General features: G+C 46.3%; 1 protein-coding gene and 1 pseudogene across 1 annotated transcript; one reads left to right on the top strand and one right to left on the bottom strand.

Moving 5' to 3' along the window:
- Positions 1–241: 241 nt before the first annotated feature.
- RHOB (ras homolog family member B) lies at positions 242–2693 on the bottom strand. The gene has a single exon (XM_010947377.3). It carries the CDS (start codon positions 2301–2303, stop codon positions 1713–1715), a length of 591 nt encoding a protein of 196 aa, XP_010945679.1. The 5' UTR covers positions 2304–2693; the 3' UTR covers positions 242–1712.
- A 4613-nt stretch (positions 2694–7306) lies between these two features.
- LOC105062952 (large ribosomal subunit protein eL6 pseudogene) lies at positions 7307–8175 on the top strand (annotated as a pseudogene).
- Positions 8176–13079: the final 4904 nt, after the last annotated feature.

Below are 13079 nucleotides of genomic sequence, written 5' to 3'. Positions count from 1 at the left end.
ACAATACATATTAGGTCAAAGGTTTTGGCACTGAGTGCCTGGGTAACCTCCGGGCCTGGGACAAGAGCAACCAGGTCTCCTACAGCCACCCAACCCCCACATGTCCCCCCTACCCCCCAACAAAGGAATTTCATTCCCATTTCCCACAAACACTGTAAGGTGGGGCCTCACCTGGCAGAATTATTCCCTTGCCCCCAAATTCACAAAAATATTTTTACACGCTATTAAACCACAGGAGCCATTTTATAAATGTCATCATCATAGTCTTTTAATATTTTACATAAAAAACTGTATACACAGCTTATAGAACTTTTATGTAAACATCATAAGCTCACCACTTTGTCATTTGTCAGTTTATTTAAAAAATAAAAAACAAGACAACAATTTAGTAGAAGTACCACTGGGTGGGGAAGGGAAGGGGAGAAAGGAGACACTAGGGGCAGGTTCGTTCTCTGTACAGAGATGCAGAGAAAATTTCACACAGCTTTAGAGACTGCCTTGTGGGGAAAAAAATGGTTTTAGATAGGCCCTAATATTTGTTACTGCCCTTTTATCAAAATAGTGCGCAGACCTGCACAAGTAAATCACAGAACAGAACAGTGTTGCCACTTTTTCAAGAAAAGAAAAAATTAGTGGTTTCTTTTTCTTCTCCCTTTTAAGTCACCATCATTTTTTTAAAAACATCAGAAGTAGATGAGGTTACAGCGTACGAGTGTGGTCAGAATGCTACCGCCTTTTGCAAATGACAAGTGCATTAAGTGTCAAACAATGAAACAATTGTGCAAAGAATTCTTTCCAAAAAAAAAAAACAATAAAGATTTAGCCTTTAAATAAATCAAATAACATCAGTTTCTTGGACTGAACAACTTTCACTTGTAGGACAGGCACAAAGTTCTCTTATGGCAAAAACAACCTGCAGCACACGCACCCTCCTCCTGCCCGTGGCTGGTGAGGGGTTCACCAGGGCCTGGCCTGCAGGAGATGTGAGTCTGGAAGCTGTCCTCTTAGCCCCAAGTCGGCTGCAAATGTCTTCCCCGGGGGTTGGAAAGATGGCCAAGTCTTGTTCGTGCTTGGATGGACGCTGGCTGTCCCAGACTGGGCCTGGGCAGTTCTAGCGCCCTGTCACTCCACCCACCACCACCATTAAATAACACCATCCTACCTCCGAAAATAAAATTATATCTATATTTATATAACACCCCATCCTCCCCAGCCCTCCCCTCCCGCAGTTCCCGTGGTCTATGTTACAGACAGGGGATAGCAGGCGCTCGCTGGTTATGGGCGAACATCAGATGGGGCGCGGCCGCATCCCGGCGCCAAGCTTGTCTCCGGGGAGCAGAGGCAGAAGTGGGGTGAAAACGAGGCGGGGGCGGGGGGGGGGTCGAACAAACACACAGCCACACACTCTGAAGAGGCTTGGCTTTTCAGATAAGGGTGTTCAGGGGACCCTTGGCACTCAGCGGGGCGCCCAGGCCTGTGCAACACAGCAGGACGCACACAGACACTTGGAAAGGGGGCGCCCAGTGCCTACCACGCCGATTCCCGGCGCCAGAGCCAGAGCCTCCAGGCCACGGCTGCAGGGCCGGAAGGCAGACGCCAGGCAGTCCAGTGGGGTCCTTGGGGGTCGCAGGTCTCCCCTTCTCCGGGCTCGTGGGGGACGGGCCCGGGAGGGGGGGCCGTGCCGGCAGGGGCAGGAAGGGCGGGCACGGTCCTCATAGCACCTTGCAGCAGTTGATGCAGCCGTTCTGGGAGCCGTAGCGCTTCTGCAGCGCGGCGCGCGTGGCCGTCTCGAAGACCTCGCGCACGCCCTCCTTGGTCTTGGCCGAGCACTCGAGGTAGTCGTAGGCTTGGATCCGCACGGCCATGGCGCGGCCGTCATCCGTGCGCACCGGTTCCTGCTTCATGCGGGCCAGCTCTGTGCGGACATGTTCGTCGCTGCGCAGGTCTTTCTTGTTGGCCACCAGGATGATGGGCACGTTGGGGCAGAAGTGCTTCACCTCAGGCACCCATTTCTCGGGGATGTTCTCCAGCGAATCCGGGCTGTCCACTGAGAAGCACATGAGGATCACGTCGGTGTCCGGGTAGGAGAGCGGCCGCAGGCGGTCGTAGTCCTCCTGGCCTGCCGTATCCCACAGCGCCAGCTCCACCTGCTTGCCGTCCACCTCGATGTCGGCCACATAGTTCTCGAAGACGGTGGGCACGTACACCTCCGGGAACTCGTCCTTACTGAACACGATCAGCAGGCACGTCTTGCCACACGCGCCGTCGCCCACCACCACCAGCTTCTTGCGGATGGCCGCCATGAGCGGGCCGGGCCCGGGCAGCAAGAGGGGGCCCGCGAACGCCTCGCTGCCGTCCCGCTCGCCGCTCACTGCTCACCTCTGGCAGCGCGCTTGGGGAAAGGGGTCGCTAGGTGCACCCAGGCCCCGGAGTGGCGCGTTCTCTCGCTGTGCTCAGTCTGCCGCGGCGGGGTCGGTGGGGACGCGGGGGCATAAGGCGCACCGTGCGTCTCGGCGCTGCTCCCGAGCGGTGGCCGCTCTCCTCGTCCCAGGTCGCGGCCTTTGTGCGCAAACTGTGGCCAGAGCAGTCGACCAGACCTAACTCGCTCCTAGCTCTCTCTACCCCGCCAAAGGTTCAGGAGAGCGAAATACAAAAGCCGGACTGCGGTGGCAGATGCAGGCTGCGGCCCTAGCGCCCGCTATTTAAAGAGTTCTGCCACTTTCTTAATATAGCCGCCCAATGGGAAGCGAGCCGGCTGAGCTCATCTCTGCGGAGCTTGGCTCTGATTGGCTGTCGGCTGCAGCCCAGGGGCGGGGTCGGGCGGACTTGATTGACGGCCCAGGCCGCGGGGCTGGGAGAGGCGAAGACTGGGGAGTCTGCGCCGCGGCTGGCGCTGCGGGGCTCCGGCCGCACCAGGGTTCTGTCCTCCGCAGCCTCTGCACGCGGGGCTGGAGGCCCAGAGCTAGCTGCCCGGAGCCCGCGGGGGCTGGACGAGCCGTTCCGAGACAGGCGGCACTTCGCGGGGGCGTTGACGACTCCCTCCCACTCAAAATTGGCCCACTTGCTTCGCAAACTCTCAGCGGGTGGTCGGACCTGTCGGGGAGGAAGCGGCTCCTTTAACAGGGTTTTGTTTTTAAATAAACACACACACAGGTTGTTTCCAAGCAAGGGTCCCCCCCCCCCCCCGCTTTCTTTTAGAAGCGGCCCCTCCCCTGGTCCAGTCTGCCACCGCCATCTCTCCACCTGGGCACTCGCCCTGGGGAAGCCCTGGGTTTGGATTTGTGAGGCGGGAGGCTGACTGTAAACTGGATGGGCCTGGGCCGAGGCCCTGGCTCTCTCAAGTCCTTTCGCCCAACTCTCTTCTCGGTGTCTAGCCTAGGTCTCTAGGTGAAGATTAGGGGAAGGAGGAACAGTGAAAAGGGAAGGTTGAGACTGGTTGCAGAACTTCAGGTCCACTTGGAGAAAGTCACCAGGCAGAAAAAAGGCAGCTTTAGCCCTGGTTTGCAGGATGAATTCAAATCCTGGTCATAAGGCCGAGAACTGTCTGAAGTAAATTACAAATGTAAAAGTACATTAAAAATCTAACCACCCCACTCCCTATTGGGCAGGAAGGAGATGAGGCCCCGGGGAGTGAGGGGAGAACCTTGCAGGCTGAGACACAACAAATTAGTATCTGGTAGGGTGCTAGATCCCCAGTCTCCTGCTACCCACCAGGACTCAATTCATCCATTCCTCCTCTATTGCAGGAGATGACACCTATGTCTGATCTAGAAAGACCTAGGTCAGTGGATTTCAATGGACAAAAGAGATAGGAAAGGAGATGGAAGGAGGGAGGACCTTCCAGGAAGGAGGAACAGCTTAAACAAAAGCAGAGATGTGGGAAAGCGTATGACACATTCTAGTAACAGGGACTAGTTTAGTGTGACTGCCTTTGATGGAGAGAAGGAGTTGAAACTCAGTTTGGGCCCAATCATGGAAAAGCAAAGTACCAACTACACAGATTGGGTGGGCCATGTCCATTCTGGGGGCAGTGGGATGATTATTGGTTTTTCAACAAAGTAGAGACCCACTGCATCGTGATGCGGTGACTGCCTCATATTTCGACCTCCCTGTCTGACTGGAAGCTGTTAGAGAGCCAGGATTCTTTTTTTTTTAATTGAAAAAGATTCTGTCTTTTTTTTTTTTTTTTTTTTAAAGATTCTGTCTTAATGTCAGCATCTTGAAGACCCAGCACAATGCCTGCCCCCATGCGAGAATCAGTAAATGACTGTGGAGAATTTACTTAAAATGCTCAGGAACTCAGGTGGAACTTTCTGGGGGTCTCTTACCTCAAACTCCAGACCCAGCTTTACCAATCATCCAGCCAAGCCCAGGCTGCCAGCTGTAACTGAGCCATAATGTTTTCATTTATGATTCACATGTTGAGATGTGGGTCTCTACATGGACACCACAGATATAATCAGGTCAAATAAGACATCAGTGCCACTAACCCCCAGAGCCCATCCTCATTCACACAACCAAAAGTGCTTCCCTCACATTGGATGAGCTCCACATTATAATGCCAGCATCTTTGGTTTTTGATTTTGTTTTTCAGCTCTAAAGAACTGAACTGTCAGCAAGTAAATAATTTTTCCACAGTGGAATCTCATGGGAGAAAGTTTTTTTTGTTTGTTTTGTTTTGTTTTGGTCATTTGTTTAAGGCTCCAATCCACTAACTTTTTTTTTCTTTTTTAAATTTTGGTCTGTTAGAAAAATCTTATCTAAATTTTTTTTCCTTTAGTCAAAACCTTTTATAGCTGTATTGTTAACACTGCTTTCCTTCGTCTTAATATAGCTTGGGAATCTTGGCTATGTCCTTAAGCTTCAAATATTAAGAAAATATCGAACAATTAAAGCTTTGTTTTATGTATTTTTTAAAAAACTGAAATACAAAGAATCAGGAAGAGCGATTCAATTCACTCATTTCCTGACTCTCAAGCATATTATATGAGGTGTTCCGAGCTTGACTCTCAATATCACAATAATTTCTAAAAATATTCAGTTGGCAAATTATGCCAAAGTAAACAAGTAGAAAAATCTATGTTCTGCAGCAACTTCTTTTCATGGTATTCATTTTTTATGCCCAGGATACTTTGACAAGCTCTGGGGAGATGGGCTGCTCCACTCACTGGATAAACCACTCGCTGGATAAGCTTTTCCAGACTAGGTGATGTGCCTAACAGTCTCCTCCCTGCCTCTTCTCTCCCTTTACAATACACTCACAAAGGGCAAGGGTAAGATCGAATCATCTAGGAGAATAAATCATTTTAATAGTTAACTTTATTAACATAGAGATTCACTGTATGACAGATATCCACACTAGTGAGAGAGGGAAATATCCTTCAGACAAAAGGGAGACGTTAATCTACCTCCAATCTTCAGCTTAATTTATTTGGTCTTTTTTTTTTGTCTAGTGTCTCCTACAGATCTGTAAATCCCAGCTCCTAGTAGACAAGACCAGAGACTGGAATGGTCATTAGATTTTAGCGCCACCTTGTGGCAATCTTTACAACATTTTAACTTAAAATATAAAAATATATAATTATATATAAAACGTTTTATAAATATTTTCTATGTATGATATATATGATTATATAAAACCTTATCTAGGCAAAAAAACATGCATTTTATAACTATTTTTATTTTAACTTCTATCACAGAATGTAAAATCCATACTTGTTTTATAAGTAGCTTCTTTAGAAATTCTTCACATATATATTTATACACACATATAACTTTTTTCATATACACTTAAAAAAATTAATTCCTTCCTAGTCACATAGTAACTTCTGAAAGAGATTAGAAGAACGGCTGTGGAAACTTACTAATTTATATAACAATGGACTTTCTTTAACCTAATTATAAGGTAGAGAAATGTAAAACAATTTTAACCACAAAAATCATCTGCTTTCTTTCCCCAGCTAAAAAAAAGTCACTATTGGATATTCTGGTAAAATTAGAAGTAATAATAATTCACTTACTAAGAAGACTTTACTGGAAACTGGCTATACCATAGACGTTCCTGGCAGTCATTTGATTTTTAAATATTTCTAATTAAAAAATGGTTTAATGCCCCTAGGAAAGTTGTCAACCTTCTGTCTCAGTGCAATGAGTTTTATAAAGGAAGACGCTCTTCTTGATCTAGCCATGGTATTTCACGTGGAAAAACCAAAGTGATCCTTTCTGGTCCATTTGGGACCAGCCATGAGTTACATAGCTGAGCCTTCAAACTGCTTTCTGGGGTCTCCAGCTATAAGCCGTAGAATTCAAACACCCCTCCTTGTCCCATGATTGTGACCCAGTTTGACCCAGGCCTAAGAGAGAGAGGCTGGGCCCACAGAAGAACCACCATAGCCAAACTGTTAAACTTCAGAATGTGGGCATTGAACCCTGATCAGACCCCATGTCTGCCAGCCCAGGGTCAGGCCAGGGGAAGCAGCAGTGGGCAATGGGGCAGCTCCTGATTGCTCTAAAATTGCATTGTCCAATCCAGTAGCCAATAGCCACGTGTGAAATGCTGCTGGTCCCACTGAAGAACTAAGTTTTTTTATGTTATCTGATTTGATTAATTTAAATTTAAGTTTAAAAACTGATATTCAGGGTGGGGGAAATGGGGAGATGTTGGTCAAAGAGCACAAACTTCCAGTTACAAGATGAGTAAGTTGTAGGGCTCTGATGTACAGCATGGTGATCGTAGTTAATAATACTGTATTATATAATCGTGGCTATGGTGGTAATCATTTTGCAATATGTAAGAGCATCAACTCAACACCACTGTTGGACACCTTAACCTTACACAACGTTATGTGTCAATTATATCTCAAAAAAGCTGGAGAAAGAAAGAATTAATACTGATATGGACCATCACATTTTTAATTAAAAAATTAATAAAAGCTAATATTCAATTCAGTTACTGGGAAACATTTATGTATGTTTGAAACAACTTGAGTATGTGAAGCTACTTTTTCTTACTGGGAATTTTTTGAATTGAGTATTTTTAATGAAAAGTTAGTATCCGAATTGAGATGTGCTGTAACTACACAATAAACATTAGAATTTAAAGACGTAGTTTGGAAAACTTGTAAAATAGTTCATGAATAATTTTTACATCCATTACATGTTAATATGATAATATTTTGGATATAGTGGATTTTTAAAAATATGAGATTGAATATGTTATATATTTGGATATGTAATTAAAATTAATTTTACCTTTTTATGTTGTTTACAGTGACAACTAGAATATTTTTAAATTACACATGTACTCTTTCCCATCTTGCAAGATGGTGGGTGAAAAAACTGAGAAGCCAGACACCAAGGAGAAAAAACCTGAAGCCAAGAAGGCTGATGCTGGCAGTTAAAAAGGGTAAGAAGGTAAAGAAGGTTAAGAAGGGGAAGCCCCATTGCAGCCGAAACCCTGTCCTCCTGGTCAGAGGAATTGGCCGATATTCCCGATCGGCTATGTATTCCAGAAAGGCCTTGTACAAGAGGAAGTATTCAGCAGCTAAATCCAAGGCTGAAAAGAAAAAGAAGTTGAGGGTTCTTGCTACTGTCACAAAACCAGTTGGTGGTGACAAGAATGGTGGTACCCAAGTGGTCAAGCTTTGCAAAATGCCTAGATATTATCAGCAGCCTTGAAAGCTGTTGAGCCACGGCAAGAAACCCTTCAGTAAGCAGGTGAGGAAACTGCGTGCCCGCATCACTCCGGGGACCATTCTCGTCATCCTCACTGGGCGCCACAGAGGCAAGAGGGTCATTTTCCTGAAGCAGCTGAGCAGTGGTTTGCTTCTTGCGACTGGAACTCTGTCCCTCAATTGAGTTCCTCTGTGTAGAACACACCAGAAATTTGTTACTGCCACCTCCACCAAAATAGACATCAGTGGTGTAAAAACCCCAGAACGTCTCACTGATACTTACTTCAAAAAGAAGAAGCTGCTTAAGCCCAGACACCAGGAAGGGCGAGATCTTCAACACAGAGAAAGAGAAATACGAGATTACAGAGCAGCGCAAGGCTGATCAGAAAGCTGTGGACTCGCAAAATCTGTGAAGAATCAAAGCTGTCCCTCAGCTCCAGGGCTACCTCCGCTCTGTGTTTCTCTCAAAAATGGAATTTATCCTCACAAATTGGTGTTCTAAACTTACTACAGAGAACCTAATTAAAAAACTGATCCATTAAAAAAATAAATAAAAAAATAAAATTACACATGTAGTTTACATTCTATTTCTATTGGACAGCACTGCTCTAAAATGTCTATGAGTTCACGTGACTCCCTGGCTACTCCCTCACTCACCATCCTATCAGAGAGTCACCTTCATATGAGCTCCCTGGAGCTCCTGAATCTTCCTGTGGGAGGTGGAGGTTTGATTGCCCTGATTTGTCCTAAACTCGCAGCTGTACTTCAGATGGGCTCAGACACTCAGATGAACACTGTGGTTTGGGGCTATTTGTGGCTTCCTGGTCCCACTTTCTGTCATTGCTTTCCCAGGCCAGGCATCTCTAGGACTTTTCATCTGTTCCCCGAGAGCAGTAGCCCCCTCCCCAGGGTGTCCAGCTCTCATCCCAGCACTGGGCAATGTTTTCTTGAACAGTAGAGGCTATTGGGGGCCTTTTTGCTTGGCCACCTTTTTCCTTTCCAGAAAAGGGCATCAAAGTCTCATCCTAGTCCACTTTTGGTGGAAAAGTGGGGGGTGTAGATTGTATTTTGAAACTCTCATATCACCACAATTCTCTCGATTCAATTCAGTAGACGTGGATTGAGAGGAGAGAGCAGAGATGGGGAGGTGAAGACACCAAAGTCTTAGGACTAACACTTAAGGACATACCCCGTCCCCACTCTGGGATATGACGTCACTAATATGTAAGTGAAGAGTGGAGCTGGCTTCACACAAGATTTACAGTTGAGCAGGGCCTTGACTAACCAGGAGAATTTTTCCTGAAGAGATGCCCATTTGTACCATCTAAAACATCCAACATGTGTGGATATTATGGAGAGAAAGTTTCCAATCAGAGCCAACTGGTAAGAAGGGAGAAGTAGGGAGTTGTTCCTCTTCCTACAAGTGAGGTTTGCCGGATGACATCTTGGGTGAGGTTTGTCTTGCCCTGGGGAGCAGGAGGGCAGAAAGGCAAGAACTCACCTTTATATAAGTGCTGTCATGACAACACCCACCCCAGCAATGCTAGCAGTTTCCGTGGCAGGTGCTGAAATTGCACATACATTTGTTAGTTTAGCCAAAGCTATGGGAAAGTGGTAACCAGGAGAGAGAGCCTCGTACCAGGAAACTGGAGACCTGCTTTTTAGGTCTTCAATTCCTAGCTGTACCGTCTTGGGCAAACTGTCCTTTCTGGGTCTCAGTTCCCTCATTTGTAAAATATCCACAGAGGTCCCGCAGTTAACATAACCATGTGTAAGACGTAGTGGCAAGTGTTGGAAACTGTGGGGGACCCAGGGAACGTGCCCCCTCTAAGCAATAAAAGTTTAGGATTTAAAAACAAACTACTGTGCTGTCCTAAAAAGACATAGGCAGAGAAGGCTGGATTTAGCCTGCAAACCAGTTTGTGGCCCCTGACTAGATGAATTTCATTTTTTATGGATCAGTATTAGAAAATAATATTGTTAATCCTTTCACAAACTGAAAACATAATTTTCTAAAACAAAAAATCCTTTTTCTTAAATTTTATTATTCAAGACTTTCCTTCTCTTAGCTGAATTGTTTAAATGGATATTTGAAAGATGAAAGATTCCAAAGGATGGAAACCAGTGAAATGTAGTCTTAAGTAAGAAAAAATTATCCTCACAGCTACATGGGGACTAGCATGCAGCGGTGTAGGAGATGTTACCCCTTTATGCAAGTCCAGAGGTCAATAACACAACATTTTTTTCTCTTCCCCTTTTTTTAGTCTTGAAAGCAAATGATCTAATCAAAGTATTTATACAGGGATGATTCACTTCTTGTGTTCTCTGATGATATCAGGATTTTGCAACAGGGAAGAGCTGAATACACAATGGGTTTCCACACTCCACTGAAGATGTGTCTGTGGCTATTTTTAGCACGAGACAAAGCTTATATTAGGAGCCACTGCTCAGATCCGGGCAGTCTGGGGAGCAGGCATCACAGTCGTGAGGAGACTACGATGGATACACTTGACCCCGCCATCCCAGGACCTCTGCTTCTGCTCAGCCACATGGGTCGGTGGAACACGGTTTAACAAAAGAGATTGTTCTTTATGAGGGTCCTCCATCAGAAAGGAGAGCAGTGAAAAATCTCTCTTTTCGACAGCTCTCTGATGGAACTGTTTCTTTTCATCTGTGGAAAGTAGACTTGTGTGATTTCTGCTCAGCTTGGTCACATTGTATGTTTAAGAAAGAAACTGACGCATCTATAGCTTGGAAATCTCAGTGATATGCCTAGGAATTCTCACTCATTCATTCATCCATTCATTCCCCTCACATGTGTTAGGGGCCTCCTGTAGGCCAGAAACTCTGTCTAGAACCAGCTGCCATGCTTTAAGGAGCTCAAGGACCTGACATAGTTGGCATCTCACAGCTGTTGAACTTCCTATGTCTAAATGAGGTAGGGACAGAGCTTGCACCTGGCGGATGTGAAGAAGGTAATGACAGTTACTGCTCTCATTCAATCATTTATTCTGCAGACATACTCTGTGTCAGCAGTGGGAGCCAGGGAGGAATAAGACAGAGTCTCAGCCCTCAGAGGAGCTCTAGTTCATAAACGTAAGTGGCAATACAGTACAATAGTCATAGCAATTCAATTGACTCTTTCAATCTCGGGTGGTAAGCGCTATAAATGGGTAGGCACATAGGGAGGAGCCAGAATAGGCTTGAACTAAGAGGTATATTGGTACTTTGGTGCCCTCAATGAATCACCCTTCTCAATAGTCATCTCCTTGTGTGGTCCCCATGACGAGTCTGAGCTTGGTCATGTGGCTGGCTTAAGCCAATGGGACATCAGCAGGAGTGACATAAGCTGCAACTTGATAAGTACTTGCATATTGGGGCTTGCCCTTTTAAAATGCTTCTTCCTGGAACCGAGTTGCCAGGCTTTAAGGAGACTCAATCAGCCATGTGGAGAAGCCCAAATGGAAAAGAATTGGGCCCTTGATCAATAGCCTCAGCTAAGTTACCAGCTGGTGGCCAGCACCAACTGCCAGCTCTGTGGGTAGGGCCATTGGAACCTTCCTTCCTAACACTACAGCCAACACCGTGGGAAACAGAACAACTGCCTGAGTTAACCCACAGACTCATAAGGAATAATACATTATGGCTGTCTTAAGCCACTATGTTTTGGGGATGGTTTATTCCACAGGACTGGATAACCAAACAAGCTGTCTTGACCACTTGTTGGGAATGTGCGATATAAGGTGGAGAGAAGCAGTCATTGGAACCAGGAGGCTGGCCCAGCCCAGATCAGAGCATATGAGTGTGGGTCGGGAATCCCCAATGCCACCCCCTTGTTTCTATGATTTATGACGAGTACTCACAGGACATAGTGTGTAGTTGTACTCACAGCTGTGATTTGTTAGAACAGGATGCAAAAAAAGATCAGCCAAGGGAAAGACACATGGGGTGAAGTCTGGGGGACACCAGGTGCAAGGGAAATTGTTCTTGAGAGTGTGAGATCAGAGTCTTCTCCCAGGGAGCCACACAGGATGTGCTTACTTCCCCCAGCAGTGAGTTGTGACAACACATGTAAAACATTGCCAACTTGTTAGAGGCTCAGTGCCCAGCATTTCAGGGGGGAGTTGTGATGGTTAATTATTTATGTCAACTTGGCCAGGCTATGGTGTCCAGTTGTTTGATCAAACACCAGTCTAGAAGTTGCTGTGAAGGTATAGTTTAGAGGAGATTACCATATAAATCTGTGAACTTTGAGTAAAGCTGATTATTCTCCATAATACAGGTGGGCTTCCCCTAATCAGCTGAAGGTCTTAAGAACAAAGACTGAGGTTTCCCTGAGAAGGGAGAATTCTCCTAAGACTGCAACATAGACACCCTGCCTGCGTTTCCAGCCTGCTGCCCTGTGTTCTTGGGCTCCATGTGGCAAAATCAGCTCTGAATGTCCAGCCTGCCAGTCTGTTATACAGATTTCAAACTTGTCAGCCCTGACAATTGCATAAGCCAGTTCTTTAAAGTGACTGATACACATTGGTTCAGCTTCTCTAGAGAACCCTGATTAATACAAGGGCTGATCACAGGGACTTCCTCTGCCTGGCATGTACCCAAATTCTAGACTCCCAGAAAGGAAGCAGGTACTCAGCATGATTGTCTGTACGGACAGTTCAGGCACAGTTAATGATGGGAACTCCACTCTCAACTTCTAACTTATTTCTAAGAATAAGCAGTCAGACTTGCTATGTTAACTCCTTTTTGTATGGAAGGTGAGGAGTTTGTATTGTGGGCAATAGAAAGTCATAGAATTTTTTTTAATGCAAATGTGTTATTCCTTCAGAGATTTTAAAGTGGGGGTGACACGTTATGTTTTGTTTCATATGGCCGTGCTGGCTGCCTGTGGAGAATGGCCCAGAGGGGGAAGCTGAGAAGCAGGCTTCAGATTAGGAGGACTCTCTGGTCATCCAGGCAGAGGAAGGATGGAGAGGAGGGGAAAGGTTTGAGAAAACAACAGGACCAGGGGGAGGTGTGTTCCCACTTCCCAGACTGTCACCTCCTCTCCCTGGTCTGTGGAAGCCTCAGAGAAAGGCCTTCTGCTCGTGAGGTTGCCATGTGCACTCTGAGTAGTCCCCAGAGAGATCTGGCATGCCAGGCCCAGCGGGGGTTGGGTGTGTGTCTGTGTGTATCTGTTTCTGTTGTGTATCTGTGTCTGTATGTGAGTGTCTGTGTCTGTGTGTGAGTCTGTGCCTGTGTGTGTGTCTGTGTATGTGTATATCTGTGTCTGTGTTTGTGTCTGTGTACCGGGGCTGTCTCAGCTCCCACGCCCACCCTCCTGGGAGAGGTGTGCCCTGAGCAGGGCACCTGCTGTGACTAAGAGGGGAGAGGCAGAGGAGGGCTGGCTCTGTGTCCATCCAG

This window comes from Camelus bactrianus, chromosome 15 (genome assembly GCF_048773025.1).
Source record: "Camelus bactrianus isolate YW-2024 breed Bactrian camel chromosome 15, ASM4877302v1, whole genome shotgun sequence".
Lineage (NCBI taxonomy): Eukaryota > Metazoa > Chordata > Mammalia > Artiodactyla > Camelidae > Camelus > Camelus bactrianus.
Note: the sequence above shows the minus strand (reverse complement) of the source record. Positions and strands in the feature narration are given on the sequence as shown.